Source organism: Clinocottus analis, unplaced genomic scaffold (assembly GCF_023055335.1).
Source record: "Clinocottus analis isolate CAN_PGR_092001 unplaced genomic scaffold, fCliAna1.0.p SCAF_16, whole genome shotgun sequence".
Lineage (NCBI taxonomy): Eukaryota > Metazoa > Chordata > Actinopteri > Perciformes > Cottidae > Clinocottus > Clinocottus analis.
The window spans coordinates 17,893,942-17,911,609 of NW_027175887.1; the positions used below are offsets into that span (position 1 = coordinate 17,893,942).

At 44.3% G+C, this 17,668-nt stretch overlaps 3 protein-coding genes and 1 long non-coding RNA gene across 7 annotated transcripts; 2 read left to right on the forward strand and 2 right to left on the reverse strand.

The window, feature by feature from the left end:
* Positions 1 to 471: 471 nt before the first annotated feature.
* On the reverse strand, positions 472 to 9,975 carry LOC137787128 (dual specificity mitogen-activated protein kinase kinase 4-like). Of its 3 annotated transcripts, XM_068579402.1 has the most exons (13): positions 8,943 to 9,975; positions 8,203 to 8,238; positions 7,506 to 7,538; positions 5,313 to 5,415; positions 5,053 to 5,227; positions 4,513 to 4,632; positions 4,292 to 4,411; positions 4,130 to 4,181; positions 3,820 to 3,947; positions 2,950 to 3,027; positions 2,169 to 2,317; positions 1,996 to 2,041; positions 472 to 1,218 (listed from the first exon to the last, which is right to left on the reverse strand). In XM_068579402.1, exons 1-13 carry the CDS (start codon positions 9,067 to 9,069, stop codon positions 1,105 to 1,107), a joined length of 1,281 nt encoding a protein of 426 aa, XP_068435503.1. In that variant the 5' UTR covers positions 9,070 to 9,975; the 3' UTR covers positions 472 to 1,104. The 3 variants fall into 3 exon arrangements, with proteins under 3 accessions (XP_068435503.1, XP_068435505.1, XP_068435504.1); XM_068579404.1 differs by lacking the exon at positions 7,506 to 7,538 and having other exon boundaries at positions 5,313 to 5,403; positions 8,943 to 9,424; XM_068579403.1 differs by lacking the exon at positions 7,506 to 7,538 and having other exon boundaries at positions 8,943 to 9,424.
* On the forward strand, positions 8,949 to 12,313 carry tmem220 (transmembrane protein 220). 2 transcript variants are annotated; one of them, XM_068579408.1, is made up of 7 exons: positions 8,949 to 9,452; positions 10,826 to 10,954; positions 11,042 to 11,071; positions 11,204 to 11,264; positions 11,431 to 11,554; positions 11,634 to 11,693; positions 11,782 to 12,313. In XM_068579408.1, exons 2-7 carry the CDS (start codon positions 10,862 to 10,864, stop codon positions 11,912 to 11,914), a joined length of 501 nt encoding a protein of 166 aa, XP_068435509.1. In that variant the 5' UTR covers positions 8,949 to 9,452; positions 10,826 to 10,861; the 3' UTR covers positions 11,915 to 12,313. The 2 variants fall into 2 exon arrangements, with proteins under 2 accessions (XP_068435509.1, XP_068435507.1); XM_068579406.1 differs by lacking the exon at positions 8,949 to 9,452 and having other exon boundaries at positions 10,398 to 10,954.
* LOC137787131 (uncharacterized) lies at positions 10,339 to 13,556 on the reverse strand. The gene is made up of 3 exons (XR_011077612.1): positions 13,428 to 13,556; positions 11,440 to 13,144; positions 10,339 to 10,454 (listed from the first exon to the last, which is right to left on the reverse strand). It is a non-coding gene; the product is annotated as an uncharacterized lncRNA (long non-coding RNA).
* Positions 12,422 to 15,933, forward strand: LOC137787129 (protein SCO1 homolog, mitochondrial-like). Its single transcript, XM_068579405.1, has 7 exons — positions 12,422 to 12,652; positions 13,042 to 13,149; positions 13,912 to 14,002; positions 14,138 to 14,335; positions 14,421 to 14,513; positions 14,686 to 14,801; positions 15,055 to 15,933. Exons 1-7 carry the CDS (start codon positions 12,506 to 12,508, stop codon positions 15,217 to 15,219), a joined length of 918 nt encoding a protein of 305 aa, XP_068435506.1. The 5' UTR covers positions 12,422 to 12,505; the 3' UTR covers positions 15,220 to 15,933.
* The last annotated feature ends 1,735 nt before the right edge of the window (positions 15,934 to 17,668 follow it).

Genomic DNA, 17,668 nt, shown 5'->3' on the forward strand with positions numbered 1-17,668 from the left:
AAGAACTGAATTAAGTTGAAAATATCAACTGCAGTTCAGTATTTTCCATTTGAAGTCGTCCCGTGAAGGTTTTCAACCATACATTTTGCATTTTAAATATTATATTTAAAGGGAAACGGCTAATTTTGAAAAAGCATACAAGTCATTCCTACGACCTGAGCCCCTAAAACATATAACCACGGAGCTGCTCCATAGATAATGCATTACGCATCTTTAAAGCCATGTTAACGTCCACAGATATAAAATCACAATTACTTAAAGCTACAATGTGGAGGATGTGGTGGCACCTAGTGGTGAGGACGCAGAATGCTCTGAGGCTTCATTTAAATGTATTCCACAATAGCCTCTATACTTGACGGGCCCTTGCACTGGACGGGCCCCTACACTGGACGGGCCCCTGCACTTCATGGCCCCTGCTACATGACCCAGACCCCATGCGTTCACCCGGGGACAGACAGACAGACACAGGCGTCCTTCCTCCTCCTTTATTCAGACATCAGCGTATAGTCACTGTACACGAGGACGCTCGGCACCGGCAGCGGGTCCAAAACGGGATTCGGACCGCCGACACTTTTTGTTTATTTTTTTCTCTTTTCCTCATTTAAACTGCTTTTTATACCCAGAGAAGCGAAGTTCCATTAAGATAGCAAACACGATGCTGTCAGTGACGCACATGGAGAGGTGGGTTCACAGAGTCCAGGGTGCTGAAGAGTTTGTTCTTTTGGTTTCTATAAATACAAGTTCCACGTTGTTGTTGTTATTTTTATTTGTAATCACTGTACTAACCACGGAGGCGTGTCCTCGTTAACATGAGTCAAGACCATATGATGGATTCAGCTGCGACTATACGTACATGACAGTGCGTCCGTGTGTGTGTGAGTGAACAGAGAAACAGAAGTGTTGATATATTATACAGACATGTATTCATGTGTTTTAGGCTTTACAATTCTCTTTTTAAACACTGCAATAAGGGATCAAGCAAATGTACACAAGGATTTGATTTGTTCACGTTCTTGTCTTTGTCTGTTCTTTTTTTTTCTGGTGTTTTTGTGTTTTTTCTTTAGCGTATTTACGGTTGCAGACTGGTGAAAATATCCGTGCGTTTCAGTCCATGTACATCGGGGAGCTCGGAGACGTCGGCATCTGATCCATCAGCCGGCAAACGTAGCTCGCCGTGTCCACAGAGCGCTCCTCGTACATCTGGATGAACGGGTCCTTCTGCAGAGGGGGGGACGAGGAGGAGGAGGAGGAGGAGGAAGAGGAGGAGGAGGAGGAGGAGGAAGAGGAGGAGGAGAGGATGGAGAGGAAAGGAGAGGAGAGGAGAGGAGAGGAGAGGATGGAAAGGCAGAAAGGAGAAGAGGAGAGGAGAGTAGGAGGGGAAGAGGAGGGGAGGGAGAGGAGCAGGAGATGGAGGAGTAGGAGGAGGAGGAGTAGGGGAAGAGGAGAGGATGAAGAGGAGGAAAGGAGAGGATGGAGAGGAGGAGAAGAGGAGAGGAGAGAGGAGAGGAGGAGGAAAGGAGAGGATGAAGAGGAAGAAAGGAGAGGAGGAGGAGGAGGAGGAGGAAGAGGAGGAGGAGGAGGAGGAGAGGAAAGGAGGAGAGGAGGAGCAGGGTAAGAGGGGAGGAGTGGAGGAGGAGAGGAGACGAGACGAGGAGGAGAAGAGAAGAAAAGAAAGGAGAGGAGAGGAAAGGAGGAGAGAAGGAAGAGGAGAGGAAGGACAGGAGGAAGAGGAGGAGAAGAAGAGAGAAGAGGATGAAGAGGAGAGGAGATGTTTCACAGGCAGACATTAAAGGAACAAACAGCAGCATATTTCCACATTAATACACATCTCCAAACGCATATGAACGAGTCGCCCACACAGAGGCTCTAACAGGAAGTGACCGTTCCTTTGACTTCCTGTTAATTCTTTAAAGGCAGCTGAAAACTGTCTGGATCTTTTTTCAGGTTCTTCTCCATCAACTCGTTGACGCTTTGACGACAGAACACAGAACTCACCAGCAGCTCTTTGTACTTTGGCCTCTTGGACTCGTCCTTCGTAAGGCTGCAGACGGAGAAACAAGAAGCGTTAATGAGGAGGAGGAGGAGGAGGATGAGGAGGAGGAGGCTGCAGCGCCGCCTGCGTCCACCAGGCGGCGCTGCATAAAGGAGCAGACGGTCGGCCTCCTCACCACACGTTGACGAAGGAGATGAACTTGGGGGAGAAGCGGCGCTCCTCTGAGTTGCTGAGCTGTGGCGGGTCTCCTCTCACCACCTGGGTCAGCTGGTCGAACACGCTGTTCCACTTCGGGTACGGGAACCTGCCGGTGGCCAGCTCGTACTGCCCCGCAGAACACGGGACACAGAACACAGGACACAGGACACAGAACACAGGACACAGAACCAACGCATGAGAACAAACACTGCAGCAACGTCAGGCACTAAACCTGCACTCAAGCTTCTCCTGATGTGGTAAATATCACCATCACATTCAATTTATATATATATATATATATATATATATATATATATATATATATATATATATATATATATATATATATATATATATATATATATATATATATATAAAGATATATACACACACTTTTTTGTTTTAATCTATTAAAATAAATAAAAAACATCTATATTTATACATAAATTTGAAAAATTTAAAAATCTCCGAAAAAGAAATTACAGACAAATTACATACAAAAAAAATCTATCTACAAAATGAACTTAAAAAAATAAATATATAAAATAAATATATAATATATATACACAATATATATATATATATATATATATATATATATATATACACAATATATATATACACAATATATATATACACAATATATATATATATATATATATACACAATATATATATATATATATATATATATATATATATATATATATAAACACACACACTTAATTATGTGTTTTTATAGATTCATTAAAGACTCACCAGCGTGATTCCCAAACTCCAAACGTCTGAGCGCACGTCGTAGCCCTGCCGGGACGCGCTGGGGTCTATTCTCTCTGGCTGCAGGACACACACACACAGACACAGACACACACACACACACACACACACACACACACACACACAAAGTTTCAAAACAAGAGCACACAGAGAAATACCAAAGAAAACTAACATGTATTTTTGTTTCCTTTTAGACGTATATGTGTGTGTAGTTTTAATCATGAATGAACTCATTTAATTAAAGTAAACTGAATGTCAAACGTGTGTTTGAGGAGTTCCAGCTTCTCAAATGTGAGTATTTGTGTATATTTGTGTCTTTGTCTGTGTGTTTTCATGTTATTTGAACTGAAAACGCATCCAGGAGACGTCTGCTGAGCGTCTGTCCTCATTTCATATCTTACAGACTAAACAATTCATCGTTTGAGTCAAAAGAACGACAACACACGTTTGTTTGCGTCCCCAAACAACAACAACCAGAAGTGTGTGTGTGTGTGTGTGTGTGTGTGTGTGTGTGTGTGTGTGTGTTGTGTGTCGAACCAAATTTAGAATGGAAACTGCTGCAGCGCAGGAAAGAGGACGGGGGATGAAACCCCACGACAGAAAATAACCTGACGACGACGCGCTGAGATCACCTCTTTGAACTGTTGTGTGTGTCTACACACTACACAACACACACACAATTAAAAGGTGAACTCCCACAGTCATGGCGAGTGCATCTCTCAAAAACTACAGAATACACATGAAGCATAGACTTCTATACAACCAGAGGAGTCGCCCCCTGGTGGTCAGGAGAGAGAATGCAGCTTTAACACATGAAGCATAGTCTTCTATACAACCAGAGGAGTTGCTTACCGCCATGTACGGCCTGCAGCCGGCGTCTCTGGTCTTGGCGATGGAGTCCACCAGCTGGCCGCTGATGCCGAAGTCACACAGCTTGATGTTGCCGTTCCTGTCCAGGAGGATGTTAGACGGCTTGATGTCTGACGGGAGGAGAAGAAGAAACGTTGAAGTGAAGAGAGAGAGAGAGAGAGAGAGAGAGAGAGAGAGAGAGAGAGAGAGAGAGAGAGAGAGAGAGAGAGAGAGAGAGAGAGAGAGAGAGAGAGAGAGAGAGAGAGAGAGAGAGAGAGAGAGAGAGAGAGAGAGAGAGAAAGAGAGAACTCACCTCTGTGTATTATTTTCAAGTTTTCTTTTAAGTGGTTAAGAGCCTTCACAGTCTGCGGGGACACCAGAAGAAGAGTTAGCTCGTTAGCTAGTTAGCCCGTTAGCTCGTTAGCGAGCGGCAGAATGAGGCTTCTTTGTGTATTTGTGTGTTTTTCGTACTCACAGCTAAAGTTATTTTCCCTAATATTTCCTCTGGAATCACGTCGTCTAATGAGCAATATACAAACTTGTAAAACTTGTCTAAGGAGGTAGCCATGAGTTCCATACAAATCCAACAGTCGCCCTGGAACGCAGGAAGAGACGGTGGTGAGGTCGGGACTGAACGCATGTCTAATAATAATAATAATAATAATAATAATAATAATAATAATAATATCTCGTCACCTCTCTGAACAGAGCGCCGTAGAACTGCACGATGTACGGGCAGTCGCTGCTCCTCATCACCACGTCCAGGTCCATCAGCAGCTGCTTCTGCTCCTTCTCGTCAACCGTTGAGCGAATTCTCTGCAGGGAAACGAGATGAAAGGAACACGATGAAAGAAACGATGAAAGAAACGATGAAAGAAACGAGGTGAAAGGAACGAGATGAAAGAAACGAGATGAAAGAAACCAGATGAAAGAAACCAGATGAAAGAAACCAGATGGAAGAACCGAGGTGAAATAAACGAGGTAAAAGAAACAAGATGAAAGAAACAAGATGAAAGAAACGAGGTGAAAGAAACGAGGTGAAAGAAACGAGATGAAAGAAACCAGATGAAAGAAACCAGATGGAAGAACCGAGGTGAAATAAACGAGGTAAAATAAACAAGATGAAAGAATATATCTTGTTTCTTTGATCTTGTTTTATCTTGTTTCTTGAAACGAGATGAATGGACTGTGATCAAAGAAACGAGATGAAAGGGGATTCTAAGAGAGATGAATCACCTTGACCGCCATGATCTGGTTGCTGGGCTTGTGCATCATCTTGTTGACGGAGCCGTAGGCGCCTCGGCCGATCTCTCCCAGGTCCTTCAGGTCCTCGGCGGTGAAGTCCCAGTGCTGCTCCGGGGAGATCTTCAGCTTTCCCGACGACTCGATGCTGTGCGTCCTCAGCCGCTCTCTGCCGGGGACGAATCAGGACGAGTCAAATGAAGTGAAAGGCGGAGGGGGCTCGCTCCTCTGCGCGGCCACCAGGGGGCACTCACATGTGCGGGTTCTGGAAGGGCGGCCCGGCCGTGTTCAGCGTGAATCTGGTGGTGGGTTTGATCGGCGGGTTGGCGAAGTTCAGCTTCAGGGCTTTGCGTTTACCTGACGGGACGAGAAACGAGCCACCAGGTGGATCTTCAACGAGGGAGCCGGCGAGAGCCTCAAAAACACGTTTTAAAAACACGTTTCCCCAACGTGGAAATGTGAGCGAGAGGAAACACAAAAACCATGACGCGGGATGACAGAGGGAGGACACACACACATTCCTAACACACACACATACTCACCAACATGTCCTCACAACTATCAGTGAGTCAAAGTCTGTATCTTTCTGGAACTTTGTGTATCCGTCGTTGTAAAGACTCGCCGGTGAGTCATGAATCTCACCTGGTGCGGATTCATCCGCCGCTGAAAATAGTTCCCAACGAACGCACTATTTCCTCCTGCGAGCGGGTCTTTAAGTCGACAATTTTAACAGGATGTCTTCATCAGAAACATTTAGAATAACACATTTTAACATGTGCCAACACAAGCGGTTCACATCTATATTTATGTACTTCTTCAGGCTGTTTTGTTACACGCTTGGAGAGACTTTGATTACTTTACTCGTAACCCTGCTCTCAGATTTGCAATATAACTATAAACTAATGTGACTACGACATGTCTGTGTGCGAGCAGACTCTCATCTCCTGCAGACGCTTTCAGTAAAAAACAATGAACACACTTTAATCCTGTATGTTGATGCAGAAAACAGAGGCGTAGCATGCTGCTAACACACACCGACACACACACACCGACGCAGAATCAAAGAAGGGAAAAGAAAACACTGACACACTGCATGCTCCTCAAGGCCAACTGCTTTGATTCCACCTCCACCTCCTCCTCCTCCACCTCCTCTTCCTCCACCTTCCAGCAGCAGCTCTGCTGCTCCACCGCTCCGCCCCAAAACACCACAAGAATGCGAGCGCTTGAATTCCCGTCGGCCCGAATGCAAAACACCCCTCTGAGACGACAGCGTGTGTGTGTGTGTGTGTGTGTGTGTGTGTGTTCTGTCTCAACAAGCCAGCGCTGTGCCGAGGTGCGCCCATGCCAATAACAATAAAACAGATAAACCGGTCGTATAGAAACTAAACGTAAACGTGACAACACTGAGACTTTAGCTTGTTAGTTGCACGCTGAAACAAACCAGTGAGGTGGAGCTTCCAGTAGAGCTTCTAACTGGTAGTTAATGGATGAGTGTTTATTGGGGGGACTTCTCTGTGGAAACCAGTTCAGAGTCTCAACGGGTCGATGGGAGCTCTGAGTGTGAGGCTCGTGCCGAGAAACGTACAACTCACCGGTTTGACTTTAAGATAGACAACCCTAAAATGACAAAATTGGGATTTTTTTGATGGACACTACCGTTCAAGAGTTTGGGGTCTGTTAGATATGTCCCTATTTTAAGGAAAAGCACTGTTTTTTAATGACGATAACATGAAATGAATCATAAATACACTTAGAAGACTAATGGATGAGGATAAAACCCTTAAGGAAACTTGAAACCCCTGAGAAAAAAAACTTTTTTTAACCTTGAAAATCATTTGTTAAACCTTAAAACACCTTTAAAATCCTTGAAAACCCTTGAAAACTGTTGAAACCCCTTAAAAAAATGTAAACCTTGAAACCCCTTTTAAAAAACCTTAAAACCCTTAAAAAAAAACCCTTAAACTCATTTTTTTAATTGAAAACCCTTAGAAACCCTTTGAGCTGATTGAGGATCTGGAGCTTCACATTGTGGGTTCATTAAACTCTCAAAATGTCCAGAAGAAGAGAACGTTCATGTGAAACTCTCCAGTCGGTTCTTGTTCTTAGAAGTGAAGGATGTTCCATGACAGAAGGATATTCAATGAGAGAACTTGCTAAGAAACTGAAAATGTGTCTGTGTGACCCCAAACTTTTGAACGGTAGCGTTTGTATATTTTTAAAATTCTTAATTATCCGACAAGCTGCGAGCTTTTTCCTCATCGGAGCTCTCGGCCGCCGGCACAAGCCTGAGGAGGAACCCGGTGCCAGAGGTCTGGACGTGGATTAGTTGAGGGCGGCAGGACGGACAGACCCCCCACACACACACACACACACCTCCACCCACACCTCCACCCCCCAACACAGGGATGAGAACTGTTGGTGCTGAAGCAGAAAGAGGGTTGTCTTACTTGGGGGCGCTCCAGACAGGTTTATCTGAAACCCTACAGAGGTGAGAAGACAAGCTTTTATTTTCTTCACATCGACTGGACCCTAACGTCACCGCCTCCTTCAAAGAAACTATTGAGAACACACCTCCTGCGCCCGTCTCCAGGATTCAAGGTTGACAGATAATCACAGAAATTGGCCTTGCAGTGATCACGGCATGCACACACACACACACACACACACTGTAGAGCGAAATGAAAAGGAGGCACGACCACGACAGTAAATCATAGGACTGGGAGGGAGTCACCATCACGAGAGACATACTACAGCTTTAATACACTTTTCTTTGTTTTCTCGGGACAGCTCACCATCATCAGCATCGTGTCAGGAGTTAGGAATCATTAGTTAGCAGCGGTACGTTGAAGAAACAACAACAAACAGGTGACATTTGGTCAGAGAGGATTACACAACAGGCTGTCACAGCAGATACCTGATCAATTATGTGCACAATGGAATCAGTTAAATCCTGGATTATAATGAGGGTTCATTACGGGGAGGTTTCTTCACAAGAGAAGGGAAGCAGGGACGTAGAAATCTACATGCACCTCTGTTATAAATCCAATTATTATTGATTCTGAGCACGCAAACTATGTTAAAGATCAGAAACTACTACTCTGTACTCTATTACGGAGGCAAAGAGTGTGTGGAGTGTGTAGCTACCTGTTTCACTCTGACATCTCCAGCAGGTGTTGGACTCTGAAAGTCAAGAAAAAGGAGACATTGGTTGAACAAAGAGGGGTCAGAGGTCAAGAGAGGATGGGGGGGGGGGGGCATGATGATGCTGCAGAGACCAGATAAGAACCCCATCAAGCTTTACAATAGATTTAATGCAGTTGTGCACGTTGCCGGCCTCACACACCCGCTGTGGCGTGACTTGACACATCGTCGTGACCGTGAAGGTGTTTTCATCCATTCGGCGGCCATTGACCACCAGCACAACGTCCCGTTGCCGGGCAACTAATCCACATACACTGATTACACCCATGCGGAATCGGGCTTTATGACATGTTCGCGTGATATATCTACTAAAAATAACACAATTGGCTTCTGAGACTCTGCAGCAAAACTCGCGACTTAAAATCGCCAATTTTTTTAATGGAGTCTGGCGAGATTGGCAACGACATAATCTACATTTTCCAAAAACTAAAAAAAGACAACAAATATTTTTACAAAATTATTGACAGCTAACAAAACCCCTACTATTCCGTCCCCAATGGGATATTTGTATTATTATAGTTATTATAATTATGGAGTGTTATTATTCTCCCGGTCCCGGGGAGTAGCCGGAGAGCCTCCCACCGTCGGCCCCGCTGACGTTAACCTTCACTGCAGCAGAATGAGAGCTCCCAGCTGCCAAAAGACAGCACTCGTACGTGTTTTAGTACACGGAGTACACTCACCCTGCATGCTGCTCATGGTGGTGATGTGCTGGGGCTGCGAGCCCGCGTTCATGCCGCTGCTGTGGCTGCTCGGTGTTGTTGAGTTGTTCGGACTGGGAGTCGCCATTGTTGTGTGCCTGAATTCCATCAGCAGCAGCGGCGGGGCTGCAATGCAGATACACGGAGAGCAGCTTCCCTCTTCTTCTTCTTCTACTTCTTCTTCTTCTCCTCCCGGACACGGCGCTCAACCACACAGGCCGCAAGGAGGACACAAATAATAATAAATTTAATTTTTTAAAAATATATTTTTTATTTTTTTAATAGTTAGTTGAAAACGTTAAAAGTGACGCGAACGGAAAAAACAAACATCCAGCTATGCTAAGCTAACTAAGCTTTAAGACCCGCAATCAGCTGACCAAGTGACACTGACATGTCAACACCCACACGGCGGCCCGGAGCTGACGACAAGGCGGCGGCGGTGAGCGAGACGAAGCCGGATGTGACGTTGTTGTTTCTTTCAAAGTAAAAATTGTGCGTTAAGAAGAATTCAGCTGTTTCAGATTACTTAAACTTTTTTTTTTTTTTAACCAAAGATGTCACCACTAAATACTATGGAAGCCAATTTCCGACACAAAAAAAATAAGTCATAATCATGACAACACAAAAAAGTGAACAAAAAAAGAAGCAATAATTATGAAAAAAAAATCTAAATAATGAGATAGTAAGTGTGCGTGCAGTGTTGATGGTGGAGCCTGCGGCCCACAGCAGCATGTGTACTGTCCCCGAATAAACACGATGAGCAAGATAACCTCTCGCAGCTTTCCTGAAGGGGCGCTACAATATAATACTGTTGTTCTTCATTCTCTATCTAAATGCTATCGTGCTAACACACTTTCCACCGCAAAGCGTCTAAACGACAGAGGACAACTCGGTGCGTTACTTAACAACACACTGCGTTAGCGTTAGCAGGACGGCTCTGATGACACAACTTCTTGTGTTAAGGGCTATGTGGAGCACTTACAAGCTCATAATTTTGATGATTTTTTTTGTCTTTTTTTCCATCATTTTCTTTTGGTGGACACAAAAAAAAGTCGACGAAAAAAAAAAAGTCAACGCAAAAAAAATATCGACAAAAAAAAAAAGTCAATATATTTTTTTAAATCTTAATTATAATTTTTTTTTTTGTCCTATTTTTTTATTTTTTGTGGCGTAAATGGGATTTCATAAACACTACAGTTGTTTTCTATATTAATTTTCTTATTTTTGTTGTTTTTTTCAGCCTGTGTATATTTTTAGCTTTCATTCTAATAATAAACTAAAACAATAAAAACACATTTATCATGTTTGGGATTATATTAATTGTCCGATAATCATTTTAGTTATGTTTTATCAAAAATCATAAGCACAACTTTAAATATAATTTTCTCACTAAGAACTTTACTTTGGTAAGACCTACCGGAAGTCACGCCTCTGCCTCATAGGTGCCTTGACGTCACTGCGGAGAACGTGTGCTCGTTTTGTTGTACGGGGCAGCTGGGCACAGGAAAACGTCCGAGATTTAATCCAACGTAGTCAATGTGAAATGGGGTTTTTTATACCCCTTTTTCTCCACAATATATATAAAACATATCGATAAAAGGACTGTGTCCCGGGTAGTAGTGATGACGTGTACGGGCGGTTACACAACCCCAACGTACACAAATAAAACAACATCGTCCGCGGGGTTTAAATAACGTCACACGGCGGGGTGTGGCCGTGTGTTACGTGTATGGACGTTTAATAGGTTGTGAATTATGTTTTAATGTTAAAATATTAACTCTTAATATCAGACGGACCCCTCGCCGGTGTATCAGACTAGAAACACGCAAGGGGCGTTTGCTTTGTGTCGTCTTTACGTCCCGCAGGGCCGGGCGGGGAGGTGAAAGGTCGCCAAAACAACAATGGGCGAAGTTAGTGAGCCGTGGCTTTCTGCCACTTGGAGGGTCAGCAACTCGTTCATGTGTTTCTTCTTCGCTCTCGCATCGTACGTCCAGGTGAGTTCACATCTTCCTCGCCTCCTCCTCTCCTCTTCATCACCTTTAGAGCCATAACCACTAAACACGTCACGTGCTCACTTCCAGATCAACGACCCGGATGCAGCGGTGTGGATGGTGAGCTCATCGTCATGCAGTCTTTCCAGATGTTAAGACATAATTATAATAATAATAATAATAATAATAATAATAATAATAATAATAATAATAATAATAATAATAACTAATAACACCGCGTTCCCGCTGCAGGTCGGTTACGGTGTCCCTGCAGTCCTGTGCGCGTGCATTGGCTTAAACCCCCACGTGACCGGTAGAAAGACGACTGTTTTTATTTATTTATTTTAGTAAATGCTCCACCTGTTGACAATAACAACTTTCTGAGACTTTTGCACATGTCAGTGACGGTGTGTGTGTGTGTGTGTGTGTGTGTGTGTGTGTGTGTGTGTGTGTGTGTGTGTGTGTGTGTGTCTGTATAGAGACCTTACCCTGGAGAGGCATTGCTGACCTCCACCTCTTGGTCTCCAGCGCTGTGGTTGCATCGTTGGGCTGGAGGCTCTACAGAGAGAGACCTGCAGACGTCCTGCAGCAGGAGGAGGGCAGGTGAGGCTGGACAGGTGCTGCAGGATTGATTCAGGTAAAAATAATAATGTGGAATGTAATATATTTTTTCCTCCTTTAGAGAGTGTTGTGGTCTCATGTTGACGGCCGTCTGGCTGCTCCTGGCTCGCCGCTCTGGAAGGTAACAAGGAGACGTGTTGAAGTGAAGATGGTCAGTGTTTTTATACCCAGAATGTGTTTTTGTACCTTCACTCCTCTCCCGTCTGCAGGGCTCCGGTCGGGCGGCTCCGAGTCTCAACAGCTGTTTCCATCACAGTCTTCCCCTTCGCTGCCTGGCTTTACTACCACGTCAACAAAGAGCTGAGAGCCAGCTGGCCTTCACATTGTCAAACTGCTATTTAGACATCTAGATTTAGATTAAATATCCTTTTGTGATGTTCTTTGACTGATAATCCTGCACCAATGATGCCACTTAAGTGAAACATTTTATAGTATGATTGACAAACATGTGTCTGTTAAATGCCGTCACTTAAAGAAGGATTTTATTTTTATTTTTTCCAATGTTTACCTACAAGCTGTGTCTTTAAGTACCATTTAAATGAGTTTATTTCCTTTTAATATTTTTTTTTATAAAAGTCTATTGATTTGTTGAAATCAATACCTTAATTTTCTGTCCAATTAAGTGTAATGTATAAATAATATCTAAAAGCAATGATTCATATATTTTGTACATTACTTTCTGCCCTCCAGAAGGCAGCAGAGAGCAGTATGACTAACAGAATGACAGAAGAAGATGTAACATACGTCACTTCCGGTCTTAAGTAACGGCTACCTAGCCGCTGATCTGAGAGCAGCCTTTTCCGCGTTAGTATCAGGCGTTCCTTCTTCATACGAATACGTAGAACCGACTCAAGGTCAGCCGTTTGTACGCCGTGGCTACTCTACTCTGTAACCGCTTCCTCGTTGGAGCAGCGGGTCCGTCAAGGTCCAGATATGGCCCCGGGTGTGTTGTACCACGGCCTGGCATGCCGGTTGTTTAGTTGTACCCGGACACACACAGTCAGACTCGCGCACAGTCTTCCATGGAGGCAAGCCGGACTGAAACACACACTGTCCCCGCACGGAGTCCACTGCTGCCCGGTAGGTCAAAGCTCGCAGCTGGGATCAGGTGCGACACCAGACTCCATTGAGAAATCAGTCAAATTAACGTACGCATCACCGAGCCAAATGTATTTTTTTAGTGTGTCGCAGTGTATATTTATGGGGGAAATGTGGCATTAAAAAGTGTTAAAGCTTCCAAAACTCGAGCCGAAATAGGTGTCAGGTTCAGAAAACACTATTAATAATTTAGAAACATCACCAGCTACACCACCTGTCTTCCCATCATGCAACACCACGTTAAAGTTGCACATATTTGAGTGGAGTTTAATGCAACACCTGTTTGTTTTATGACACGATGATGATGATGTAATAATGTCAGGTTTTAAACACTAACCGTATAGCTTTGTCTCCCGTTTGCTCGTGAACAGGTGAGGCAGTGGTCTTCCTGCAGAGCAGCTCAGCATCTGGGCTATCGACACTCCTCCAGAGCGCTGTCCTCCATCCCTCCACCGCCTCCATCGGGGAAGAAGTCTGGGGTAAGAAGTCACACACCGTTCACGTCAATGTCTCAGGACTTAACTTGTTTTACTATAAATGTATAAGGTTCGTCATACTAATATAACACCATGTATCGCTCATTCCATGAGTTTGAGACCTCTAGCTACATCATCAATAACATATCTATTGTCTAACTTATATTAAACACATGGGACTCACGCCAAAGTTTCCTATTGTATATACTTATAACGGTGAATATCAGGTATAGTAAGTGACTATAAGTACCGTAAAAAATCGGGTTACAAGCCGCTCCTACCTTCGCTGGGTGTCCCCGCTGTAGCAAGCTAGCGCTGCTGCCATCTAACCGCGGTAGCAAGCTAGCGCTGCTGCTAGCTCCCTGCTGTAACAAGCTAGCGCTGCTGCTAGCTCCCTGCTGTAACAAGCTAGGACTGCTGCTAGCTCTCCGCTATAGTGAGCCAGAGCTGCTGCTGCTTCTGCTCTCGTCCCCGCTGCCCGAGTCGGGTGTCGAGCCGGGGCTGGTCTTGCTACCTTCGGTGGTTTTGGGGGAGCTAGCAGGGAGCTAGTGGAGCGCTAGCAGCAGCGCTAGCTTGCTACAGCGGGGACACCTACCGGAGGTAGTAGCAGCTTGTAACCCAACTTTTATGGTTAATGTAAAATATGGACTATATAAATAAATGTGAAAAATATAATAATACATAACTATTGAACAGTTGTGGTAATATCTGCCTGAACAAAGCGTTGTTCTGAATGTAAAGACTCCTCTGTTCTCTTTTCTAAAGCCGGTGACGTGGAAATCTTTAGCAATAACTTTTGCTTTTGGCGGCGCTCTGCTCGGAGGGATGAAATATGTGAAGAAGGAAAAGGAAGAAAGTGAGTGTGTGTGTGTGTGTACTTGAGTGTGTTAAAACAAGTGAATAAAAGATCCCGCTCATTTTTAATGCAGAGATACAGCAGCTAACCCCCAGCAGTGGGCTCAGCTGGTAAACTCTCTCTTCCTGTCTGCAGAGTTGGAGAAGGAGAGGACCAGGTCCATGGGCCGGCCGGCGCTGGGCGGCCCGTTCTCCCTCATCGATCACAACAACAAGCCCACCACCAGCGAGGACTTCCTGGGCCAGTGGGTGCTCATCTACTTCGGGTTCACCCACTGCCCCGACATCTGCCCCGAGGAGGTGGAGAAGATGATAGAAGTGGTGGATGAGATAGGTGATTAAAAAAGAAGCTGTTTTTGATAAAAGACGAATATAGTGTTGAGCTTCATCACACTCAAACTTTTTCTTCTTCTTCTCAGATAAAATAAAGTCTCTGCCCAACCTGACGCCGCTGCTCATCACCATCGACCCCGAGAGGGACACGGCTGAGGCCATGGCGACGTACGTGAAAGGTACACGATGAATACTCACCTCTTCTGTGTTTGAGTGACAGCTGCTTCAACCGTTGGTCCGCTAGCTCCATGCTAGCTCCCTGCTAGTGGCCCAGGCAGCGGGACCAGCCCTGTCTCAACGCCTCAACACTTTTTCACCATTTTCCTCTGTTTGTGTGCCTGTGTTTTTCAGAGTTTTCCCCGAAGCTGATCGGCCTGACGGGCCCGAAGCCGCAGATCGAGCAGGTGTCCAGAGCCTACAGAGTTTATTACAGCGAGGGCCCGAAGGACGAAGACAACGACTACATCGTGAGTAGAGACGCCGCTCCTCAAACGCCACGACCACACGGTCAACACACGGTTCTTATACGCTCATGGAGTTTTAAAATAGTTATTTCCAGACCTGCAAAAGTCCTTGAAAAAGAATAAAAATCCCAAACGTTTTTGTAAAAGTCATGGATATTTTGTTTAAAAGTCTTGGTAAGGTCATGGTTAAAGGTCATGTTAAAGGTCATGGTCGTGTGTCTGAACCCTGCCCGTGTCGTCCTCTGGCTGCCGGCAGGTGGATCACACCATCATCATGTACCTGGTGGGACCCGACGGAGAGTTCGCCGAGTACTTCGGACAAAACAAAAAGAGTGCGGAGATCTCCGGCTCCATCGCGGCGCACATGAGGAAGTACAAGAAGGCCATGGGGGCGGCGGCCAAGGGGGCGGCAGCCGAGTGACCGGCGGGTTCCCGACCGACGCTCCGTATTTCTCCTGCACGCAAGGCTCTGCTCTGCATTCCCTTTTTAACCAAAAAGACATTCTGCTTCATACAGTTGACACTGGAAGAAAGAGAGAAAAAGGCTCAATGAGATCAAAAGCTCTGATGTCTGATATTATTATGAGGAAACTGCCTTTTATTTTGCAAATGACGTGATTTTGATTTTGTGATAAAATTCCAAAATGCAACTCTGCGTTTGATTATTTCATTTTTTTGTTTAATCAACGTCCTCAATGCTTCTCTGGCGCATGATTGGTCAGGATGTCTCACGTTGACTCTGGAGCCTCCTGGTGGTCGGAGACGAGAAGACGGCCTTCAGCGTTCTGTGACGGTTTCCATCTTGTTTGTTTGTTCATGAATTTATTCTAAAAAAAACGTTTGGTAAAATGTTTTCTTCGCAGACTGAAAGACACGATGTTGCAGAAGGTTTGAAGATAAGTATGGATCCTTAAATTCATTATTAGAGCTTAAAGTTTGAGGCGCAGGAGCACGTGAACGTGATGATAAACGTGTTTAAACTCGTTTATTATGTCCTGTAGAAAACTGACGCAGCGTTTAAACATCACAGCTGCTGGGACATCGTGATAAGAATGAGTCTGTTTGAGCAACGCTGGCGGAAAAGAACAGTCACACTCATATTTTGACTGATTTTGACAATTTTCTGACGACTAAAATACATAATATATAAATGTTTTAGAGCAGCATTAGGTTAATTCTGCATTGCATTGATTTATTAATATCTGCTCTGCCTGCACACCTGTCATGCGACAGGTGTGCAGGCAGAGCAGATATTAATAAATCCTTTAAGAAACGGGATTAGAAAAGAAAAACACAGCAGTTGTTTTAGCTCAGAGGCTCATTCCTGCAGGAGAAACCACGCGGAGCGGAAAACCATTTTATTGTTTTTGTAACAACAACAACAATTTTAAGCTTTAAACAGTCGACCTGGAAAAGTCCTGGAGTTTTAAAAATGATTATATCCAGGCCTGGAAAGTCATTCAAATCCCCAAAGTTGTGTAAAAGTCCTGTAAATGTGTTATATTCCTGTGTTCATGACGTTCATTTAGTTTAAATAATGAATCTGCTTTTAAAAGAAAGAGGCTCAAAATATCAGCAGCATACATACAGGCATCTATATAAATGTTTATTCTTTTACTCAAACTATTGTCTCTCATTCATTTGAGTCATTTAAGGTTTACTGTATGCTTTGAATAAATACTACATTTTATCACTTTTTACTGTCTACACACACATTTCACACAATATTTACTCATGAACATGTGGTTTAAAGTCATGGAAAAGTCATGGAAATCCACATGTCACAATGTGTGTGAACCCTGCGTTAACGCAGGGTTCACACACATTGTGACGTGGATTTCCAGGACTTTTCACAATTTAAAAGTCATGGAAATGTGGATAAGTCATGGAAATGTGGTGAAAAGTCGTGTAAATTTGTTCAAGCAAACTTTCTAGACGTTCCTAGATGAAGAAAGCTGATTATGACGCTGCAGCTTTGCATCAAAAACATGTTTTTTCTAGACAAACAGCATGTGAAACGTCTTTCTCCCTCTCTCCTTTCCTCTCCTTGTCTCCTCCCTCTCTCCTCGTCTCCCGGCTCATTCTCCTCTGACCTCTGACCTCGTGGCTTCGGCCTCCTCGCGGGCCGTCGTTCGCGGCGTCGCGGCGCGACAGACAGTCGGTCTGCGCTCGTCCAATTAGCCTGCAGCTGTCCCCTCCCCCGACCTTCAAGTGACATTCAGAGCGATTAACTCGGCAGCAATCCCAGCGTCTGTGATGCGATGCCAGGCGAGCCGCCGGCGCTCTGCCTCTGGAATGCAGCGCTGGAGTCTTTCGATTAGTTTAGTTTAATTTAGCCGGTATTGTTAATGTGCCGTAACGAGCAAGAGTACAAAACTCATTTGGTGCAGCAGAGGTCAGGATATCCTGATTTAAAAGTTCCTAAAAACGGTCGATCCTACAGTTCCCAGAATGCAACACGGTGGTCTTTTGATCGGGGAGGAACGCTCCATCAGAAGGAGTTCCTACGACGTGTCGCAGGAAAGATGTTCAACGGTCTGGAGACCGCTTTAAGGCTGGGGCTTTTATTGTGAAAGGGAAGGACAGGACTGACTGGGTCTCCTTGTTGTTTTATAAAAGAAACGGCGTGATTGGTTGAAGTAAAAAACAAACTATGTTCCCAAATAAAATAATGACGCTTTTTTTGGCGTGTAATTAATATCCAAGAGAAAAAGAAGAGATGATTTGTTCCGGTTTGTAGAAAACGTTTCAACCGCTTTAGTCTTGAAAACCTTTTATCTGGATCAAAAGTTAAAAAATAATTTTTTTTAGTTAAAAAATTCAAAAAATAAAACAAACATTTTTTATGAAAAACAACAATAAATAAAATT